The 22,555-nt window shown below is 65.3% G+C and overlaps 1 protein-coding gene across 3 annotated transcripts in view; it reads right to left on the bottom strand.

The window, feature by feature from the left end:
• Nucleotides 1-22,555, bottom strand: part of EIF2B3 (eukaryotic translation initiation factor 2B subunit gamma) — a 128,683-nt gene that overhangs the window by 14,061 nt on the left and 92,067 nt on the right. For all 3 annotated transcript variants that reach the window (XM_029046837.1, XM_029046839.1, XM_029046838.1), the window contains 4 exons: nucleotides 19,593-19,720; nucleotides 17,488-17,678; nucleotides 12,655-12,732; nucleotides 11,870-12,018 (listed from right to left, as the gene is read on the bottom strand). In XM_029046837.1, coding sequence (XP_028902670.1) covers nucleotides 11,870-12,018; nucleotides 12,655-12,732; nucleotides 17,488-17,678; nucleotides 19,593-19,720 — 546 coding nt within the window. The remainder of the gene's footprint in view (nucleotides 1-11,869; nucleotides 12,019-12,654; nucleotides 12,733-17,487; nucleotides 17,679-19,592; nucleotides 19,721-22,555) is intronic.

Here is a 22,555-nt window from a genome sequence, read left to right as displayed (position 1 = left end):
TGCAACATTCCAGGCCCTGCTTTATCTTCTATTTATTTTTCTAAAGGGTCAGAGATTGTATGGGGGGGGGGGGGGGCGGGGGGCGGGGGGGCCCAAACACGCAGCCCTGCTCCTGTGTGGGCCCGAAGGAGGTCGGGCGGGGGTACCGTCCAAGAACATACGATATGGGGCTTTTACGGGAGAGCGATCCTCGGTCTCCGGAGACGTCCCTTCTCCCACTCGTGGCGGAGCGGCATGGTTTGCAACCAAAGGACGGGGCGGTCGACCGCTTCTCCGAGAAATCGAAAGGATCGGGAAAGAACTCCACCTCCCGTCGAAATCGCCAATGAGGAAGCAGGCGTCCGGGAGCCGGAACGATGAGCTCCACACGCCCGGGACGGTCTCCCCTCTTCCTCGGTCGGCCCGTCCGGCCGCCGCGCGGGCCCTCCGCGGAGCCCATCCGTCGCCGGCCGAAAAGCGGGGCCGTGCCCGGGGAGGGGCGGCGCACCCCGCGAGCGAGGACCCCCCCTCGTGGGGGGCCGGGGGGGGAGGGGGAGGCCCACGGAGATCCGCGACGCTCAGCAGACGGGCGGCAGCCGGCGGGAATCCAAAACACAACCCGTAATTACAGACTACCCACCGACTATTTAGGACTCGGTGATTAAAGCGACCAACGGTCTCTGGAAGAGAGGGGCTTAAATAACTGAGGTCAAGACCTCGGGGGCGGCTCCGGCCCCGGATCCACAAGGCCCGGGCGGCGTGGATGTCACGGGTCGGCCGGGCCGGCGGGGCCGCCGAAACGGAGGCCGCCGGGGCGGGCTAAGTGGCTCGGGAGAAGCGATCCGCTTCGTCCGGGCCGGGGGAGGCGCACCCTCCTGGGGGGCCGGGAGACGCCGGTGACCCCGGGGGGGGGGGGCCCCGCTCTCCCGTCCGAGCGGTCCGGCTGCGACCCGGGACCCGGGGGATGCCGGATGAGCTCCGCGGCTGGACGGAGGGAGGGCTCGGGATGGTGCCCCCACCCCTCTCCCCACCCTCAGAGCGGTCGCGAGATGCCGGCGGTCAGACCCTTCCGGCCCCCCCCCCCCCCCCGTTCGAAGGGCCGGCGCGTCCCCGGCGGCGGGGGAGGACGGAGGTTGGAAGAGGAGCTTCAAGGAGGCCGTATCTTCCCCGCCTCCCCGGGGCCTTCACACGTCCGACGAGCTGCAAACCATTCAGCGAGGGGCGGGGGGGGGGGGGGGGGGGGGGGGGCGCTCATCTGGAGGACTGAGGCCGAAGCCGGGCGATGTCCCCACGCCTCCACCATCGCCCGTCCGTCCCTTCGACCGTATTTACCGAGCGCTTGCGGCGCGCCGTCCGCGGCGCTTGGAGAGCGCGGCCGTCCTTTCCGTGGCTGACCTGTGCCCTCCAAGCGCTCCGTACGGTGCTCTGCACCCGGCGGGCGCTCAGTCGGTACGACCGAACGGATGCGGTTCCGCAACAGAGAAGGTCCCCGCCCACGGTGGGCTAGAAAGGGGGAGACGGGCAGCGAAACAAGTAAACGGGCATCCTCGGCGGCACCGATATAAACGGAATAACAGATACATACCCCATCGTTAACAGAAACAGACAGAATCACAAACAGGTACGTACACACACGCGAGTGCTGCGGGGCGCGGGGTAGAGCGGAGGGAGCGAGAGGGGGCGACGGGGACCGCGGAGCCCTACCCTTTGACACGCATCCGCTCGGAGGCTGCTGAAGCCCGGAGTGGGTCCGTCGTGTTTATCGAGCACTTACTCCGTGCAGCGCGCCGTGATGATAATCATAATAACCGTGACGGCGGCATCTGTGGAGCGCTTACTGTGTGCTCTCTCAGCAGCGGGCTCATCAGGCTGTCCCACGTGGAGCGCACAGCCTTAATCCCCATTTTACAGATGAGGGGACCGAGGCCCCGAGAAGCGAAGCGACCGGCCGACGGGGTGGGGGGGGGCGGAGCCGGGGTCAGAACCCGCTTAAGCGCTGAGGACTCCGTACCGAGCGCTCGGGAGAGCACGGTACCGCAGACCCGTTCCCCGCCCCCCAACCAGCGTTCCGTCTAGCGAGGCGACCCCTTCCTCGCGACCGCGGAGCGGGCAGCGCGGCGGCGTCCGGTGCCGGCCGGTTGGCTTTGCCTCGGGCCCCGCCTCTGGGGCGTCCCCGCAGCCGCGGGACGGAGGAGGTTGACCCTTATCGGATCGAAATCACGGCGCCCGTCAAGCCCTTGCCACGGGCCGCGTTCCGGGGCGGACGCGCTACGCCTCCGCGTGCGACTCGCCGTCCGAAGGGGAGGGAGAACCGGGATCTCGCCCCCGCTCCTGCTACGACCCGGCCCGCGCGCTCCGCTCCTCTTCTGCCGACCTACTCGCCGGACCTCCGCCTCGTCTAGCTCTCCGCCGGCCTCTTGCCCTCGCCCCGCCTCTGGCCTGGAAGGGCCTCGCTCTTCGTCTCCGACGACGACTCTCCCCTCCTCCCGAGCCTCGCCGGGGGCCCGTCTCCTCCGAGAGGTCTTAAGCCCTCCTCTCCCTCCTTTCTGCGGCGCCCCGACTCGCTCCTCTCAGCCGCTCCCCGACGGCGCTCCCGTCCGCGTCCGAAATGCATTTATTCCCATTAACGCCCGTCTCCCCCTCTAGACCGCGAGCTCACGGTGGGCGGGGAACGCGGCCGTCGTATCGTCATACGGTGCCCGGCGCGCAGGAAGCGCTCAGTAAAGGCGACCGACGGACCGATCTCGGAGAGGCGGGCACCGAGGCACGGAGCCGCCCGCGAGCGGCCCGAGGTCGCCCTAACGGATCCCGGGTCCTCCCACGTCCGGTCCCGCTTCCGCTGTAGATTCGACCGGTCGCTTCACCCCTCGCTCTGGGGGCCGAGCGGGCCGGATCTCCCGGCTCGACCTCGCCGGGGAAACGGGGGCGGCTTCCTCCCGTTCCATTCGCACGTCCCGGGCCCGTCTTCCTCTCCCCCGGCGTCTCGGCTGCGCCCCGCCCGGCACCCCCCGCGGCCCCTCAGGTGTCCGTTTCCCTCCGGCCACCGGGACCATCCGTTCGCTAACCGGCTCTCTCCGGGGGCCTTCAGGGGTCACCGCACGCCCGGCGGATATCCTCGGCGGTTTGGAAACGAGCTGGGAGGCTACGGGGACCGGCCGACGCGGGACCCGGTCGGGACCGAGAGCCGGACCGTCCACTTCCCCGCTAAGACGGCGAAGAGGGCCGGAGGGAAAACGGAGCCGGGTGGCCCAGTGGGAAGAACCCGGGCCAGAGGGTCGGAAAGACCCGCCTCCTCATCACGTGTAGGCTGTGCGACCCGGGGCCCGTCGCCTCGCTTCTCCGTGCCTCAGTGACCTCATCTGTAAAACGGGGATGAAGACCGCGAGCCCCGGATAGGACGTGGACCGTGTCCAACCTCACCGACTCACGTCCGGTGCTTACTACGGCGGCTGGCCAGCAGTAAACTCTTAACAGGTACCACTAAGGACCCCCAAAAGCCAAACGCCCAGCGTGGCTCAGTGGAAAGAGCCCGGACTTTGGGAGTCAGAGGTTGCGGGTTCGGATCCCGGCTCCGCCGCTCGTCAGCTGGGGGACCGCGGGCGAGTCACTTCACTTCTCTGGGCCTCGGTGACCTCGCCTGTAAAACGGGGCTGAAGACCGGGAGCCTCGCGTGGGACGACCTGATGACCCCGCACCTTCCCCGGCGCTCAGAACGGCGCCCGGCCCACGGTGAGCGCTTCACAGATGCCGACGTTAAAAAAAAAAAAAAAAACAACCGAACGACAGAACCACCAGCGCCCCCCAAAAAACACTTTCTGAAAAAAAAACCAGGGGGACGATCCTAAAGTAATTATTTTCAATTTAAAGGCCGGTTGCCCTCAGGTAACATCGCTTACTTCAGAGAGTCCCGAAGGGCTCTTTTCTCAGGAAAAGAGCACGATAATAATATATCCGTCAAACCCGTACGGTGCAGGGAGCACTGTTCTAGGCCCTCGGGGCAGATTCGGGATAATCGGTCGGGGTAAAAAAAAATCTCCGTCCCACGTGACGCTTCCCGGTCTAAGGAGGTGGGGGAACAGGTATCGACCGCCATCCGGCAGACGAGGAAGGCGAGGCCCAGAGAAGGCGCGGTGACTTGCCCGCGGCGACCCAGCAGGCCGGGGGGGGGGGGGGGGGGCAGAGCCGGGATCAGAACCCAGGTCCTCAGCCTGGGGTTCGACGGCGCGACCGATCCCTAGGCGATCGGACCCCGTGCGGATGCCGCCGGACCGACCCGACCTCCCTCTCTCCTCTCCCCGGGATCCCGTCGGGAGAGACCCAGCGGGGTCGGCCTCTCCGGCTTCCCGGCCCCTTCGCTCCGGTTCCGGGTCTTATCCGGCTCTTTCCCGGGCTCCCGCATTAGGTGCCGATGGGCGCCGTTCAGAAAACAAGCAATGAACTTCACAATTAATCAGCGGAGAGGCAGGACGCCTTTTCCGGCCGGGCGTTCGCCGCCGCCGACCGTGTTCTCATAACCCCGGGGGAGAAAACTGCATTAAATCGGAGACATGCGGCCAGGGGGAAGCGGCAGGGCTTCGGCCAGGCACATGCGGTCTTCCTTAAGCCCGCGCGCGGAGAGACGAGGAAAGCGTCCGTGCCATCTGTTTCGAGAGAGATGGCCGGGGCCCACCGACCGGAAACCCGTCGCCGCGTCTTCCCCGCTGAGGCCACGCCGAGGTTTGGGAGTCACAAGGCCCGACGCGACGGAAGCGGCGTGGCTCGGCGGCGAGGGCCGGGAGTCCCAGGTCGGGGGTGCGAACCCCGGCTCCGCCACCTGTCGGCCGGGTCGCTTCGCTTCTCCGGGCCGCGGTCACCTCACCCGGAAGAGGAGGCTGAAGACCGGGAGCCTGACGCGGGCCAGCCTGGCGACCCCGTATCTCCCCCGGCGCTTACGACGGCGCCCGGCACGGACCGGGCGCTTGGCGGATACCAGCATCGCCGTGTCTCTGCCCGTCGCCGCATCGTCCATTCCAAGCGCTCGGTACGGCGCTCCGCACGGAGCAAGCTACCCCCGCGACTCATTTTACGTCCGAGCCGCTCGGCGACCTGGCTCCGGTATTCCTGTCCCTTCCGCTTGGGACTCGGAGGCCGTGGGTTCGAATCCCGGCCCTGCCACTTGGCAGCTGCGTGACCCCGGGCGGGTCGCTTCACTCGTCCGCGCCTCAGCGACCTCCCCTGGAGAATGGGGATTAGCCGGGAGCCTCACGGGGGACGGCCCGATGACCCCGCATCTCCCCCGGCGCTCAGAACGGCGCTCTGCACGTAGTAGGCGCTTAACGGATACCGACATTATCATCATCATTATTCTGCCCCGTCCCCTGCCGCGACCCAGGCTCCGTTCCCGTCCGGACGTCCACCGCCTCCTCCTCGGCGGTCTCCCGGCCCCCGTGACGCCGACGAGAGTCACGGTCCTCGGCGGGCGCTTACTACGTGCCGAGCGCCGTCCCAAGTGCTGGGGCGGGGGCAGGTTAATCGAGCGTCCCACGCGGGGCTCGCCCTCTCGATCCCCATCTTCCAGGTGAGGGAACGGAGGCCCGGAGAGGTGAAGTGACTTGCTCAGCGTCACACGGCAGACGTGAGCGCTCGGCGAGTACGGCGGATCGAACGACTGAACCGACGAGGCAGGGGCGGGATCAGAATCCAGGTCCTTCCGACTGCCAGGGCCGCGCTCTAGCCTCTCCTCTCGTCGGAATCTCCTTCCGGGGTCCTCTCCGGACCGGAAGCCGGCCGAGGGCAGGAAACGCGCCTGTCCCGCTGCGCTGTTCTCTCTCCGGCGTTCCGTAGGGCGGTCCCAACGCTCCAGGTGCTCACTAAATACCGCCGGCCGACTGACTCCGACTCTCTACGGTAGCCTCGTCTGCCCCGCTCACGCCATTCAGGCTCCGAGGCGACGAGGGACGATGACGATAACAACGATAATCGCGGGATTCGGGCGCCCATCACGCGCCGGGCACCGCACCGGGCACCGGGCTAGATACGGGGTAACTGGAGCGGACGCAGTCGCCGTCCCACGTAGGGCTCACGGTCTCAATCCCCATTTTTCACAGACGGGGACGGAGAAGCGAAGCGCCCCGCCCCAGGTCACACGGCAGACGCGGGGCAGAGCCCGGATCGGAACCCGGGTCCTCCCGACTCCCTGGCTCCGTCCGTCCGGTCACGCCGCTCCTCTAAGCGGAGCTCGGACGGGCGCGGTCACGGGTTTCGACCCCGGGCCGCGAGCCGAGGAACCCCGGCTGCCCGGCGCCGGCCCGCCCGCGGCGGGGCCCGTGGGGTCCGAGGCCGAGAGGGACCGACCCCGGACGCGGAGCCGGGGCCGGCGAGCCCCCGGGGGCGCCGGGCGGGGGCTCTCCCCCGGGACCTCTCGGCCCGCCGGTTGCTAAATTTTAATTGCTCTGCCCGAATCCTCCCTAGACGTTGGAGGATTACCATAAATAATTGAAGTCCAAACGACACCGGATAATTGGGCGAAGCCCATCTGGTGCTCGGGGATGCCAGATCTTATCTCTGCCGCTTGCTCACCGGCTGATCTGCAGAATTGGGCAATCCCTAACGAGCCTCCCTCCATTAGGAAACCGTGGGCCCGCCCACAGCCCCATTACCCCGCCGAGACAAAAATGCGGGAGCCTTCCGACCGCGCGCGCGCGCGCGCCAATAAACCTCGCCCGCGAGGGAACGGGAGGGCAGCCCCCTCCCCCCAAACGGCAACCTCTTCGGGGAGGTCGGCTCTTCCCCCCGGGTGACCTCGCCGACCCTCGAGCGAGAGGCGGCGAGGCCCGGGGGACGCGGCCCGGGCTCGGGAGTCCGAAGGACCCGGGTCCCGATCCCGGCTCCGCCGCCCGGCTGCCGGGCGGGCTGGGCCAAGGGGCTTCGCTCCGCTGGGCCTCGGTCACCTCGCCCGGAAAACGGGGACGAAGAGGGGGAGCCCGGCGTGGGACGGGGACCGGGTCCGGCACCCGGTAAGCGTTGAGCGGATACCGCGATCGTCATCGTCGCGACCGCCGCGGCCGCCGCCGCGCCCCTCTCCCGAGAGCCTCGTCCCTCGGAACCCGCCTCTTCCATTCCACGGCCGGGCGGCCCGAGTCGCGCGCTCTCCCGCGACGATGACGGTGGCATCCGCTAGGCGCTTACGACGCGCCGGGCGCCGCTCCGAGCGCGGCGGCGGCGGCGGCGGCCGCCAGGTCCCACGTGGGGCTCACGGTCTCGATCCCTATTTTACGGACGAGGTAACTGAGACCCGGAGGAGGCGAGCGGCTCGCCCGGGATCGGAACCCGGGTCCCTCCGACCCGCGGCCCCGTGCCCCGTCTACAGGGCCGCGCCCGGAAGGCCCGGGTGTCTCTCCCCCGGCCAGGCCGCGGAGGGGCCGGGCCGGGCCGGACGACGGGGACGACGACGACGACCATCACGACGACGGGATCCATTAAGCCCTCACTACGGGTCGAGCGCCGCGCTGAGCGCCGGGGCGGTTACGGGTCGGGTTGGCCACGGTCCCCATCCCCCACGGACCTCGCGGCCTAAGCGAGCCCGCGACGAGCCAAGACGGCCTCCTCTTCCTCGAGGATTCACCGTGGGCAGAAACCTTGGACGAGCGGCGCTTTACGCCAGCACGGCACTCCAAATGTATTAGAAAACGAGAAACCAATAACAATTAAAAACCCCGGTTACCCCGAAAGGTCCATCCTCGCCTACGGCCGGGAGTCGCGGAGCCATCTTAAACCCGACGGCTGTGGCCCGTCGGCTGCGAAGCCCTGGGGAGGCCGGAATTTTAACTCGCGGAGGGAGGGGATGACGACGACGGTATCCGTTAAGCGCTTACCACGTGCCCAGCGCCGTTCTAAGCGCCGGGGCGGCTATGGGGTTGTCCCGCTTTAGGCTCCCAGTCTTCATCCCCATCCCAGATGAGGGAACCGAGGCCCAGAGAGGCCGAGTGAACTCAGCACGTATGCGGCCTAAGTCATTTTACGGTGTAGACGAGAGAAGAATCAGCGGGGCGACGGGCGAGACGTCGGGGAGACGATTCCCTTTACCCCATTCGGGTTCGCCTCCCCGTTCCCTTCTGGAGACGGGGGAGGCTCCGGCCGCCCGGCTCCGGCCCGGCCCGTCTGCCCGGTCTTGGCTTCGGAGGACGCTGGCTGGTCGCGGTCCATTATCTGGGGAGGGTGTGGGATTCGGCCCCTCCCGCCCGGCCCCCGTTTTTTAAATGCTGTCTGTCAAGCGCCTGCTGTGCGCCGGGCACCGCGCTGAGCCCCGCGCTAGATATACGGGCGAGTCAGGTCAGACACAGACCCCGGCCCCCGAGGGGCTCGCGCTCTTGATCCTCGTTCCGCGGCTGAGGTGACCGAGGCCCCGAGGAGCGAGGCGACTCGCCCGAGGTCACGCAGCGGGCAGGCGGCGGAGCCGGGACCGGGACCCGGGGGCCGCTGACTCCCGGGCCCGGGCTCGATCCACTGGGCCGGCCCGCGCCGCGGTTCCCCGTTCTGCGGACCTCCTCCTCGGTCTGCCGCGTCCGGGAGCGAGGCTTGGAAATGCTCCTCCGTGCCTCAGTTTCCTCGTCTGCAACCCGGGGATCCGATACCCGTTCTCCCTCCCTTTCAGACTCTGAGCCCCGTTTTTCTTTCCCTTCTCTTCCCGCCGCCTGTCCCACGGGGGACGGGGACCCTCTCCGACCCGACTGACCTGTTCCCACCCCGGCGGTCTGAGGGGTGCCGGCCAGCCGGGGAGCACTTGACGAGGCCCCTAATCCGTCAACGGTAAGTGCTTAACGAATACAACGATCGCAGTAGTTCTCCGCAAAAGCGGGCGGCGGAAAGGTGACCTGCAGCAGAAGACGGGCGGGACCCCGGCTGGACGGGTAGCTCCTCGAGGGTAGGGGACGCGAAGCAGTAGCCGGAGCGACGGTAACAGACGACTGATAACTAATCACGGTACTCGTGAAGCGCTTATCACGTGCCGAGCGCCGTTCTCAACACCGCTCAGATACGAGATAATCGGGTTCCCCGCGGTCCCCGTCCGACCAACACGGGGCTCACGCTCTTATCCCCCTTTTACGGACGAGGGAACCGACGGCCGGAGAAGCGAAATGACTCACCCAAGGCCACAGAGCGGGGACGTGACGGAGCCGGGCTTAGAACCCGGGTCCTCCCGACTCCCGGGCCCCGTCCGCTCAGACAGGTTGCTTCTCTAGGGGTGGTTATTAAGGGCTCGCTGTGTGCGGAGCACTGGATTACGCGCTGGGAGGGAGCCTACCCGGGTGGGGATTACTGATTCTACTGATCTGCTCGGGATCCTATTTATTTGCTGTCGTTTTAATGAGACGCTCATCCCCTCGATTCCATTTACCGCCACCGTCCCCGTCCGTCCGTCTCCCCCGATTAGACCGCGAGCCCGTCAGAGGGCAGGGACCGTCTCGATCTGTCGCCGACCTGTCCGTTCCGAGCGCTCAGTCCAGTGCTCTGCACACGGTAAGCGCTCAGTAAATACTATTGCATGAATGAATGAATTAGACCCGCGGGTTGCTTCCCAGTTGCGCCGTCTCTCTCGACCGCTTGGCCCAGCCTTCTGGGCTCAGCAGGCGCTGCGTAAATCCCGCCGGGGGGACTGATTTATTCCAAGTTTCTCGCTCCCCTTTCGTCCGACTCCCGAGAGGAGGCCACGGAGACCCTTTCCGCCTGCGGGTCTGCGTCCGCCCGCGCTCCCTTTGGGGCTCACCGGCTGCACGCGGCCTCTTCCCGGGGGGTGAGGTCTCCGGCGGTTCGAGGAGGGGCGACGCGCAACGAGCCGAGTTCCAGCCGCCGGGATCTGATTCCCCAGATGTTCCGCGCCACGTCGTTCTCCCGTCTCCCTCCCGGCCCGCCGCCCGAGGCCAGGGCCCCCCCCCCCCCCCGCTCCCGCTCGCCCTCGGGCAAGGGGCGGGAGGGGTACGATCCGGGCTCGGCGGGAACCAACGCTGCCGAATCAAACCCTCGGGGCGCGGCGTCGCCCGGTGACGATCCCGCGGGAGACGGGCCTTCCTCGGGGCGGGGGGGGGGGGGGGGCGCGAAGGCTCTCCGGGGCGAGGTGGCCCGAGCCGTCCGAGTCAACTTTTCACGGCGTCGGGAGAGGACGCCGAGAAACCGAAGGCCCTCGCTCGAGCTTTACTCCAGCGATAATTGGAACGAGGGGGGCGGGTTGGGGGCCGGTAGGAGACCCGAAGCTGTGAGCCAAGGTTAGGGGAGGAAACCCACAAGAGTCCCCCGGAAAGGACCCCCCCCCCCCCCCCGGCCCCAGACCAGACGAGATTTAAAAACTCTAATCTTGAGGCCGCGCGGGAGCGAGGCCCGAGGTTCGGTTCGGCGCCGGGTGGCCGGCGGAGGAACCGAAGCCCCGCGGGCCGCTGGCTTCAGATCCGGCCCCAGAACTGGGCCCGCGCTGGCCGGACGGAGTCCCCGATGGTTCGTATTACCGTGGCTCGGACCTCCCCGTCACCCTGCAACCCCTCGGAAGGAGGGGGGAGATGGGAGAAAAAGTCCGGCGCTCCGTCCGACCCAACGTGTTTCTCGGTTCTTCCGAGGGCTTTTTGGAGCGCTTAAGCCCTCAGGGGGGCCCCGGTCGATGTCTCCGACGGACTGACCCTGCCTCCTGGAGAGCACTCGGTGACTAAAGATACCAGCTGCCCGCAGAATCAAAGGCATTTCAGAAACCCGCGTGTTTTCCCAGGGTGGGGGGAAAGACTCTGAAATATGCCACGCTCCGCACGCCGTAGGTGCACAGTAGACACCCCCGATCGACTGCTTGAGTGAAACGCGAAATCTTAAGAGGAGCCCTCGCCTTCTGGAGTCGACCCGCCGACGTCCCGTTGGTTGAAGATGACCTTCCGGGAAGCCTTAACCGAAATTCTGCCCCTCTCGCCGCAGTCGGAATCATCACGGTCGTCATAATGATAGTACGTTTGGCGTCTGTTGAGCGCTTACTAGGTGCCAGACGCCGAACTGAACCCTGGGTTGGATACAAGCAAATCGGGTCGAACCCGGTCTCTGTCCCACTCGGGGCTCACCGTCTTAATCCTCACTTTACAGTACCCTAAAGATGGTTGTTTCGGTCTTGGCCGTGTTTCTGTTTCACCTCTCCCTACGGGTCCGTCACCCGGCCCCTCCCCGGCATTTTACTGTTAGACTTTGGGCCCCCTGAGGGGCAGAGACTGAGTCTAATTCCCGCCTGTGAATTCTTCCCCGGCGTTCAGTTCAGTGTTCCGCGCCCCAGAGGCGTCCAATAGGTACTGTTATTACTGCCGAGGATGTCTGCTCCGAGGAGCCCGACGTCGAACCCCGCGAAAGCCGCTCGGAGAGAAAGAGCCCGCCGAGACGGGATTTCCCCAGTACGTTTCCTTTCGGAGAGGAGGTGTACCTTCCAAGCGCTTGGCAGAGTGCTCTGCACGCGGTAGGCGCTCAATAAATACTACCGAATGAATATTGATCGAATCTAACGTCCCTGCGCCGGAATTCTAAGATTTCAACTTCTCCCTGGGGGCCAGCGTTCCCACGCGGTGGCCACTCCCAAGGGAGCAGGCGGGCGGAGGAAAGGGGAAGGCGGGAGAAGAAACGGCAAGGCCTAATGGGAGGAGCCCGGGCTCGGGAGTCAGAGGACCTGGGTTCTAATCCTGGCTCGGCCACCTGTCTGCTGTGTGACCTAGGGCGAGTCACTGCATTTTTCTGTGCCTCGATTCCCTCATCTGTAAAATGGGGGATTAAGACAGCGAGCTCCACGCGGGACAGCCCGATGACCCCGCATCTACCCGGACGCCCGGAACGGTGCCCGGAACGTTGTGAATCCTTACCAGATACATTTAAAAACGGAAAGGCGACGGAAGGAACCTACCCTTCTTCGATGGTGACGGAGTTCATGAGGAGGCAGTTGGTGATTTTCACCTTGTCCCTTATGAGGCAGGAGGAACCGACGACGGAATGCTTGACGGACGACTTTTCACCCACTTGACTGGCGGGTCCGATGATACTGTCAGCCCCAACCTGCGGGAGGGGGCGGGAAAAGAGGGTCACACGAGAAGCGGCCCGGCCCGGCGGAGAGAGCGCCGGGCTACGAGTCGCGACGGCGCCTGACGCGCGGTGAGCGCTTAACGCGCTCCGTAATATCCACGAGAACCGGCGTGGCCCAGTGGCTGGAGCCCGGGAGTCCGATCAGGAAAAGAGGGATCGGGAAATCGGGATCAGGGAGTCAGAGTCCCTGATTTTGAGGTTTTTTCCCGGACTCGGGTAGGCGAGGTACGGTAGACACAGCCGAGACGCCTCCGCCCTTAGGGCCAGGGCTCTGGAGCGTCACTCCGCTGGCCAGAGACGCCCGACCCCAGCTAAGGAAGTCGATCCCGCAAGGGGAGCGGACTGCAGCGTGGCCCGGTGGAAAGAGCGCGGCCTTGGGGGTCAGAGGCCCTGGGTTCTAATCCCGGCTCCGCCGGGCACCGGCTGTAACACCTCGGGCGGGTCACTTCACCGGGCCTCGGTTCCCTCGTCCGCAAAACGGGGATTCCGTGCCTGTTCCCCCGCCTATTTAGACTACGTGGGATCTGACGATCTTGTATCTACCCCAGTGCTTGGCACGTAGTGAGTGCTTAACAAACGATATTATTATTCCCGATCACCCTGACTTACCATGAGTTTGTCGGTGATCTGGGCGGAGGGATGAACCGGTGGCTCATCCGGACACAGAGCAGGCAGCAGTTTAGGAATCTAGAGGGTGAGAGACGGCGTTATCGGTGAGTAAGGTAAGACCGGGAAGCTGGCCGGCGAATCCCCGGGGGAGAATTCGTTTTTGCAGATCGCCTCATTTCAGTGCCCCCGCTGTACCGAGTTAAACGCCGGTGAACCTCTCGGCCCTGTTTCGCATTTGGGCGAGACCGTCGGCTCTACGCTCTGGTGGAGAGATTTTTATATACGTACGGCAAAGGTTTTCGGCTGGTTTCCCTCCCGAGGGAAGAAAGGGGCAACCACACGCACGCACGAACGGAACTTACGCGGACCGTATCCATACATTCCAACTGTACAGTCGACTGATCGAACCGATTCCCCTCTTTCGCAAGATGTTTCTCGGTCAGTCCTCCCCGTTAGAGCGTAAGCTCTTTAGAGGGAGGGGACGCGCCCTGCGTGCGTTGGCTGGACCGTCCCGGGGATCCAGCGGGCGTTCGATAAATACCATCCTCCCAACGACCACAACTGTAAAAAGAAGTCAGGCAGGGCGGCTGGGTTGCGGGTGCTGGGGGGAAGACCCGCGGTAGCTTGAGCTCTGGAGAACAAGAAGCCAAATTCTCCACCTGAGAAGAGGCAGAGCCGCCAGGAGCCCAATTTGCGGGAGAGCGGCTTCCTAAGGAAGCCCTGGAGGCGGGCAAAGCGACGGCCATCGAGGTCACAGCAGCGGTGGGCGGGCGGTGCCAGATGGCGGAGAAGGTCCAGAAGGGGTGGGGGAGACCAGAACCGGTGGGGGACGGAGGAGACGTTCTGGAGCTACAGGGCGGACTTCAGGGTGAAGGGGAACTTAAACGAGAGCCCTCGGGCCGGGTTACATAAAGGGCAGAGAGCCCTCCTCCGCCCCACCCTGAGGCTGAACCGGGGTCAAGAAGATGAATAAGAGAGGCGGGGGAAGAGGGAGAGGAGGTAGGAAACGATATATCTGGACGAGTCGGCACGGGGCAATGGTATTTGGAAAAAAAAAAAATCACGTTTCCAGCGGACCACAAAAATCTCCGGACTTCGATCTGCATCGAGGCGAACCTGCTCTTTGGCCCCAGCCCGGCATGGGCGTGGATCGTCCCCGGCAGACTTCCTCCACGCAGATAAGTGTCTCCGGCCCATCCGCCGCTCGCCTTGCCTCAGGAGGCCCGGACCTCACCATCCATCAGATCCATCGACGCTACTCACCGAGCGCTTACTGTGGGCAGAGCACGGTAACGAGCGCCGGAGAGGGAGCCCGATACGGCCGAGTTGGCAGACGGGATCCCCGCCCTCGGTGCGCTTAGGATTTCCAAGTTACAGAGAGGGGAATCGGAGTGCTCAGGTGCCTGGGGATCGGCACCTGACCGTGAATATCGCCGAGGGAATCTCAGGCCTCCGCTCGGTCGACGGTACTGAGCGCTTACCGTGTGCAGAGCGCTCTACTGAGCGCCTGGGAGAGCGCAATATAATTGGAGCTGCCCACGGGGAGGGTCCACGGGGGAGACAGACATTGAAATCAATTACCGAGGGGGGAGGCGGGGGAACATACGGATATGGACGTAAGCGGCGAGGGGCGGGTGCGTATCGAAAGCCCCGTGCCTCCTTCCCACTGTTCTCCTTCCGTGCCCCCCCCCCCCCGTCGCCGCGGGTCCCCGGGAGGCAGAAAAAGGCCTAGGAGTTGGGGGAAGTCTGGCCCCTGGATGCCCAGCCTGCGAGGGAGTGAGCTGGTGTGGATATTGATGCGCAAAAGCAGGGTGACTTTTGTTCACCAAAATAAGGCTCCCCCAGGAGTTTCTCCTATTAAAGGGGGCTGCTGTAGACACCCCGGGTCCCAACTGCGAATCCCAAGCCGATGAGAGGAAAAGAGCCCGGACCCCGGGAACCGGATGTCAATCGTATCACGTCTCCCGGGCCAAACGGGATACGTTCCCGAGTCGCCACTGGCGGGACAAAAAAAAAAACCCCCCCAAACCCCAAACTCTCATCTGCACGTTTTCAACTAACCCGCTCCGTCGACGGGGTTTACGGAGCGCCTTCTCCGCGCCCGGCGCTGTAGTAAGCGCTTGGGAGAAAACGATGCGACGGGGTTGCTGGACACGTTCCCCGCCCACGAGGGGCTTCCGGTCTAGAGGGGGGAGACGGACACGAAAAGAAAACACGGATGAGGAAGCGGGGATCAGATTAGGTGGGTTTAGCAAGAAGAGAGACGGGAGCTGAAGACGTCTCCTCGAAGGACTCCGCCGCCAGAGAGAAAGATGGAGCTGAGACGGATACACGGCCGCTCGTAGACTTTAAATCCATCCCCCGGCGACTAAAGGCCTGCCGCGGGGCCAACGGAGGGACAGCCCTAGGCCCCCCGAGCCCCACTGACCCGTACCCAGGGGCCCCCAACCTCTGTTCTCCCTCTGAAAGCAAGAGCGACGGAAAGAACGGGAAAGGGGAAAGACCGGTCTCCGGTTCCAGAGTTGCCGATTGACGGGGGTGGGGCTTGGGATGGTTTTTTTTTTCCCCTGCCCGGCCTTCTTTGGAAAGGCGACCGGCCTGGAAAGGGAAGGGCAGTTCAAATGAAAGGGAAAAAACGACCACCAAAAAAACCTGCCCCGGCAATCGAGGCACCCACATGAATTCAAGGCGACTGCGTCAAAGCCCTAAATCTTCCTCACCACCCAGGAGCAGATACCGTCCCAAGGCTGACCCGGACGTGGAATACGTAAGTCAAGGCCCACAGTGCGCGTGCGAACACACGCGGACGTACACGCGGCCGCGCGCTCCCTCAAACCACGTGGAGCCTCACCGGCTCAGCACGTCGACCTTGCCCCACACTCGCCGGAGGCGTGTGCTTTCGCCCCGAGGACCGACTTCTCCTTCAGGGGCCGGACCTTCCGGAGAAGGGAACTCACCGGCTCGGGCCCGGGCCTCGCCCCCCACCCCCCCCCCGCCAGAAACCCCCCCCGTCCCTCCGCTCCGCCGCCTCCCGTCGGCGCGAGGGAGACCGAGACGGCAGCTTCTGCCGCCGGGTTCGACGCCGAAGCGCGAGACTCCCGGATCTGGCCCGGGAATGCCGCCGTCGGGAGGGCGGCCGCCCCGCCCCCGGGCCCCCCGACCCGACGGGCCGCGCGTCTTAGGAGATGAGTCCGGAAGCCAAGACCCGAAATGAGTCGGCCGGCCCCACGCCCGAATCGCATCCGAGAGACCCCCACGCTCCTTTTCCTTCGCCGCAAAACGGAGCCTGAGTAGGAAGGCCGGGCCCCGCCCTGAGGCATCTGGCTGGGCGACCCGCCGACCCCGAGCATCTCGGGGGGCCCTTTCCAACACCCGCCTCCTCGGGCACGGTTTGACTCCTTGCGGTCTCAGGGGTCTACGGAGGGGACGGGAAGCCGTCTCTCGTCCCCTTCGAAGGGGAAACCGAGCCCGGAGAGGCCGCGCAAACCGGCCCCGGCAGAGTGAGGGCGAGGGCTCGGACGTCGAGGAGATCAAGGGAACCTCGGGCCGCCCTCGTCCTCTCCGGGACGCGTCGGCCCGCCGAGCCCAGCCTCTTTCGGGCCGCCCCCAGGCGTCGCCGACGATCCCGCCCTCTGGCGCGGGGGGGGGGGGGGGGTGTCCCGTCGTCGGTTTCTCCCGAACGGCACTGAGGCTCTCTCCCCTTTCCGGTCCTCTTCCGTCCCGCTCCCTCCACCGCACGCTTCCGCCGGACACCCCTGCGCCGCCCCCCCCGAACCCGATCTCCCAGTACTGGACCCCGACCCCCCCAGTCGGAAGCCGCCGACAGCGGCGGAGGCGCCCTAGGCGGCAGGTAAAACTGGCGCGATTTGGGAAAATTCCCGGCTCGGGGAGTGGCCGGCGGGGAAACTAGGGCAGGCTGGGGGGTGGGGATGGGACCCCGTGGCCGACTCCTATAGACTCCGGTAAATTTACATTCGACTCCTGGGGGATTTCTGATGGAACTGCGCCCGGGGCGGAGATCCGTGAAGGTAATCTCCGAGAGATGATAAGCAAAAAATACCTACAAAAATAGAAATCCCCCGCCGCAAACCACTCCCCGCCCCGAGCGCTCCGTCGTTCGGGCAAAATGGAGTAGAGGTCCTCGCCGCCCGGGCGAGGACCGTCTGCGGCCCCGACCTGAGACACGCGTCCCGGGTGGGACCGCCTCCCACCGGAAGCGAGGCGATCCCGGCGGGAGCTCCCCGGGGACAACCGGACTCGGGCGGGTGAGGCTCCCTCCCTTCCCCCGGCCGCTCCCGGGACGGCGGGGGGTTTCGCCCAACCCGTCACGGGCCCGCAGGGGCTGCTGGGGGAGGGGGTCGTGGCAGAGGGCCTAGCGATACCACACGGCGACTTCAACTGGGAAGCCGGAGGAGGCGGGAGGAGAGAACTCTCATCCGAAGCCGCCGGGAGCCAACTCAAGTCAGAAGCTTGCGATTACCGAAGCCGGCACGGCGGCGGCGGGGGCCCGCCGGGTGTCTTTCGGGGACCGCGCTCTCGATTCGCCCCGGGCCGCCCGGGCTCCCTCCCTCCCCTGGGTTCGGCTCCGTGTCGGAGGTGACGGAGCTATCGCCTCCGGCATCCCCGCTCCCTCCTCCGCAGCGGCACCTGGGCGTTCCCCGGTGGTCTCCCCGCCGAGTCTCGACACGCCGGGGCCGTGCTCAGCTGAGGGGAACCGACGGGATCGCCGCGCCGTGTGATATGCAACTAATTAAGAACGGGAGCAAAGCGCCTCAATTTGTTTTCCCTCGGCAGGAACTCCGAACGATTAATGTTCTCAGATCATCCTCTTACCTGTCTGTTAGCTTCGATGTACAACCCCAGGCTGTTCGCTCGGTAGCACACCCCCTCCTTCGCGACATGGACGTAGCAACGCACTCTACCACCGTGGAAGTCTTCGCTCACGTCTCCTCGGCAGTCGTTCCAACAGTCGCCGTGGGGATCGAATGACGGGGAGTCACCTTCCTTGATGAAACTATAAATATCTGCAGGACGTACCCAGAAACAAAGAGGGGGCGGGTGGGGGGAGAAAAGAAGGCAGTGTTCAGACCCAGAAATACCTCCCCCGAACCCCTGCTCCACCAAGGAACTCGGACAAAAATACCTCTCTGGGGTTTTTTTGTTGTTTTGTTTTTTTAACAAAGCCCTTTAGCTCAAGCACACTGCCAGATCCCCGTGGCAGGAGGAAAGGGGAGCAGCTTGAAAATCCACCCGCTAAACCGAAGAGACCCGCGGCCACGCTTGGGTCCCCCACACGATCCGGCAAATGGAATCGCGAAAGATCGAGACGTCGCTTCTCGGGGCCGGTTAAGGAGATAGACCGAGTCCAGGGGAGGAGAACCAAAGCGCCGGTCTCATTTCAAAACGGGGCACCGTTAACCCCCCCCCCCCCCGGACCCCGCTTCTGCCGCCAGCCAAGCCAGGTGTCGCCGTGCTCCCGCCCGAACCGTGACAGTGGTGGGCTTCCTGGGACTACCCGACTACCGGGTGAGCACCCTAAAAAGTGGAAAAATCTCTCCACCTATTCCTTCTCGATCCAATACCTCTAGGACGGCGTTAGATCAGTCCGTGATGCCGTGCCAACTACGCGATCGCCGCGCTCACACCCGCCCGGAGCGCTTCTCGACGTATTTCCTGACCTACCCGGCTCTGCGATCGATCGCTCCAGCGATCGATGGTATCTACTGGGTGCTTAGAGCGTGCAGAGCGCCGTTCGGGGCGCCCGAGAGGGTTCGGTACAAGCGAGTTGGCAGACGAGCTCCCCGACCACAGCGGGCTTACGGGCTGCTAACCGTTTTTCTTTCCCGATCACGATACTCACGACGGGACTGTGAAGGGCTGACGGTGTGCCAGGCGTTCTACTGAGCGCTGGGGCAGACACGCTGCAATCGGCTCAGGCCCAGGCCCTGCCCCCGCCTAGGAATCACAGTCTAGCGGGGAGGGAGAACGGGCATTTCGATCCCGTTTCGCCGCCGAGGAGAGGGAGGCGCCGGCGAAGTTCAGTGACTCCGCCGAGATCGTTTACAAGCAAGCGTCGGGGCTGTAAATGATTTTGAGGAGGTCTCCCTCACCAGCCTGTCGGCTCCCTGAGGGCCGGGATGGCCTTCTAACTCTACTGCGCTCCCCCGGCCCTCGGCGGAGGTCTCTGAACACGGTAGGTGCTCAGATTAAGGCTGCTGATTGACGGCCTTTTCTGTTCCTTTCTTTTAAATAACCCGGGAAGAAAGACCGACCTGGACCTCCGGGCCTCCGATTGGAGGCGAGCCCTCTCCCCAGCCTGCCCTGAGCAAGCTTCCCGGCTCGCTCCGCTTCTGGGAGCAAGCTCCGAGCCTGCCCTTCGCTGCTCATCGGGGGCTGGAACGGCTCCGGGTGTGGATTTCTCTGGTGGCGGAGAGCACGAGTCTGGCAGCGATTCCCGGCCGGGAGCGACCTAGTCTCAGGCCCCGGCTTTCGAATCGAGCAAGCGAGCACCTTGGGTCGCAGAGTCTTCGGTCCCCGGGGGCCATCCGCCTTTCCGGAGCTGGTTCGTTCGGCCGGGGGCCGGCGGGGTGGGGGCCGGGGGCGTTGGGGAAGGGGGTGGGGGAGGGCCAAGACCGCTGACGACCCGGAGTTGGCCTGCAATTTTTCTCCCGCAACCAACGAAAATCTATCAGCGCGCCGGGGGGGGGGGGGGGGCCGGGGACGGGGACGACGACGAGGGGACGAGGAGGCCTCCGGATTTCCCGACGGATCCGGGCTCGGCCCCGTAACCGACCGATCGGAGGCGTGCGCCGAGCGCCGCGACCCAACAGGATCGGCAGACGCGATCCCTGCCCGTTAACGGGCCTACAGCCCAGGGGAATCCAGTTCTCGGACAGACGCTTGGGTATCGGGCGAATCCCGCTGACTCTCGCACCGACCTAATGACTTCTGATCCTTTCTCTTCGGGTCCCGCTCTCTGTCATCTCGTCCCCGGGGTGTGGCGGCCGCGGAGAACTGCTTCCTAACTAGGTACGGAATCAGCTCGCTCCGGATAGACGTGATTGACCTAGGGAGAGACAACATCAAGACACGAGAAGCCCGTTGGTATTAATCCTGTTTAGGTTCGGGGGTGGGCCGGGGCCCCGGGTCTTCCTTCACGGCAGACAAGTTTATCAACAGTCCTCCAAGCTCGTCATTCGGCAGAAATCAAAAGCGTCACCCGTTGGAAAGTTACACGAGAATCGGTGCCAGGCCCGCTTCCTCGGGCTGCGACGGAGGCTCCGACGGGCTCCGCTGGGGGGGTGGGGGGTGGGGGCGGGAAAACTCCTCCTCGGCCGAAAGCGATCCTCGCCCGCCGGAAGGCCGCGTTCCCGGAATCCCTCTCCCGCCCCGCCAACGGCGAGGGGCCGACGTGCCGCCAAGGGGAAGGAGTCGCGAGCCGCTTTCCCGTTTCAGTTTCTACTCTCCTAGTCCTGATCTAATCCAGTCAGTTCACCCCTTCGCTCGGGGGGACCTCAAAGCCGATCGGTGCCGTTGGGCTACTTGGAAAAGCCCCGGACCGAAGACGGTTGGGTCTGTCCGTGATATCGCCGGACGATCAGTCGGCTACTCCGGTAACGCCGGCCTTTGGACAGAACGCTCCGTGTTTTTTTTTTTTTAACGAGGGCCACGTATATTAGCCGGAAGCCAGGCTGAGCTAAAGCGAAACCGCTCTGGACCCGGGAGAATCGGACCACAGTCTCACAGCGGTATCCGTTAAGGGCCTCCCAGGTGTCGGGCGCCGATCTAAACGCGGGGGTAGACACGGGTCGGTCGGGTCGGACACGGTCCCCGTCCCCCACGGGGCTCCCGGTCTTAATCCCCCTTTTACGGAGGAGCCAACTGGGGCGTAGAGAAGTGAAGCGACTTATCTAAGGTCACACGGCAGGGAGGCGGGGTCGGGCTCAGAACCCGGGTCCTTCGGACTCCCAGGCCCGGGCTCTACCCTCTAGGCCTCGCTGGTCGGGAAGGAGATGCCGAAACGGCCAACGAGACACGCGGCAAATTGCCGTGCCCCGTCTGGGTTGGGGCCGGACTGCCGGCCGATTCTCCGAGGGACCAAAGGAAGTCCGCGGCCCGGCGGTCCTCCATTCGCGGCCTTCCGGAGTCAGGTGATTCTAGCCATTAACCCGGGAGGCGACGCTTCACGTGCTTGGGGACGCGTGCGCGCGTCATACCTTCGGGCCAATCCTTCGCTTCCCGTCCCCTCCCGGCAGCGCGCTTCCACCCCCGGCCCCGGGAGCTCTAGCCATCGCCTGGCGTCGCGGGGCCGGCCACGGGGCGGGAAGCGCGCGCCTCGGGTCTGAATCCCCAGACGTCGGCCCGCTCTCCCCCCGAGGGCCGAACGGCGCCGGGCTCTCGCGGCGGTGGGGGAGCGCAGGCGGACGGTTTACTCGTCCACAGCCCCCGCCTGCAGCCGGGACATTCGGCGCTGATTTCCTGCTCGGGTTCTACACGCCGTCCCAAACCGACAATCGGGTGTTCCCTCGGAGGCCGGCCCGGGGCATTTATGAGAGCCGTCGCCTGTAAAAGAGCCGGGTGTCTGGCAGAGGGCGGAAACAGCGCTCGGTAAAGGACACCGACACGGCGTCGGAAACGAGAGGGGTCGAAGGAGGGAAAAGACGACGTCCGTGCTGTTCTGATCCGTTACCCTGTCCTACCCAGGCGGGTCCAGCCTTCCCGGGATCCCCCGAAGTATTCTCTTAACCCCTTCGTTAAAAGAGGATAAATCTCCGGTCACCGATACCGATTCGTCGATTTACGTTAACGCCGGTCTCCCTCCAGACCGGAAGCCCGTCGTGGGAGGGGAGCGCCTCTAACCGGCTCTGCCGGATCGTGCTCTCCCAGGCGCCCGGCACGCAGCGAGCACGCGATAAATACCATCGATGACGACGGCGACGACGGGGAGAGAGACGGAGAAGCTAAGTCCCCGGAGGTCCGTCCTGTGTGGGTGCCGAGACACATCAGCCGGGAGGAACGTGGGACGGAAGGTCTCGACGTCTCTCAGGAGAGGTTCACCGGTCGTACCGAGCCCTTGGGGAAGGACAGCGGAACCAAAAGGCGGGTTCCCCGTCCGGGGACGGCTTCCATCCAGACCGGGCTGGGATAGATTCGAGGCCTGAACCCTCCTACCGGAGGGAAGGGTTCAAGGACCACCGAGGAGAATGCACGGACGGCGGCTTATCGGAGGGAGGAGACGGGCACGTTCAGAAGGCGCATCCTTCACGACGAGCACCGACGTCAAGTCGGGCGCCCGCCGTAACCGATCCGTCGACCGTATTCATTTACCGTGGGCGGGTACGCCGCCGCGGAGTTCCCCGCCCGCAGGGAGCTTCCGGTCTCGGAGGATTTAAGACCCAACGTCGCCGAGGAGAGCTCTGATTCCAACGCCCTCCCCTCGCCGGTCACGTCCCGCTAGCCCGCGACGAGGCACGGGGTCGGTCGGCCCTGCCTCCCGCCTGCCTCCGAGGACGGGGAGGACTGTCGCCGTGGGCGGAGCCGGGGCCGACGGGATCCGTCACCCTCAACTTCGGAGCGGGCTCCGGTTCCCCTTCTTCCACTTCCGCCCCCAAAGGTCGCCGGTCGCCCCTTTCCGTCCGAGCCCCGGTCCGGCGTCCCCGCTCTGGGAGGGGACGCTCGCCGTCCCCCTCCGGCCTGGCGCCGTCCGGACCGCTCCGCGACTCCTACGACCCGCCGGCGAATCGACGGCCGAGAATTCCGCGCGCTCGCCCCCGACGGAAAGGCCCGGCGAAGAATGGGAGACGGAGGACGGGGAGGGGAGAGAAAAGTTAATTATGAACCCCGAAGGTGCCCGGTTCACGGTTCTCGTCGTTTAAGGGATCAAGTCGAATAACGTTTAAAA

This window comes from Ornithorhynchus anatinus, chromosome 18 (assembly GCF_004115215.2).
Source record: "Ornithorhynchus anatinus isolate Pmale09 chromosome 18, mOrnAna1.pri.v4, whole genome shotgun sequence".
NCBI classification, from domain to species: Eukaryota; Metazoa; Chordata; class Mammalia; order Monotremata; family Ornithorhynchidae; genus Ornithorhynchus; species Ornithorhynchus anatinus.
The sequence above is the reverse complement of the archived record's forward strand: the minus strand, read 5'-3'. Positions and strand labels throughout refer to the sequence as shown.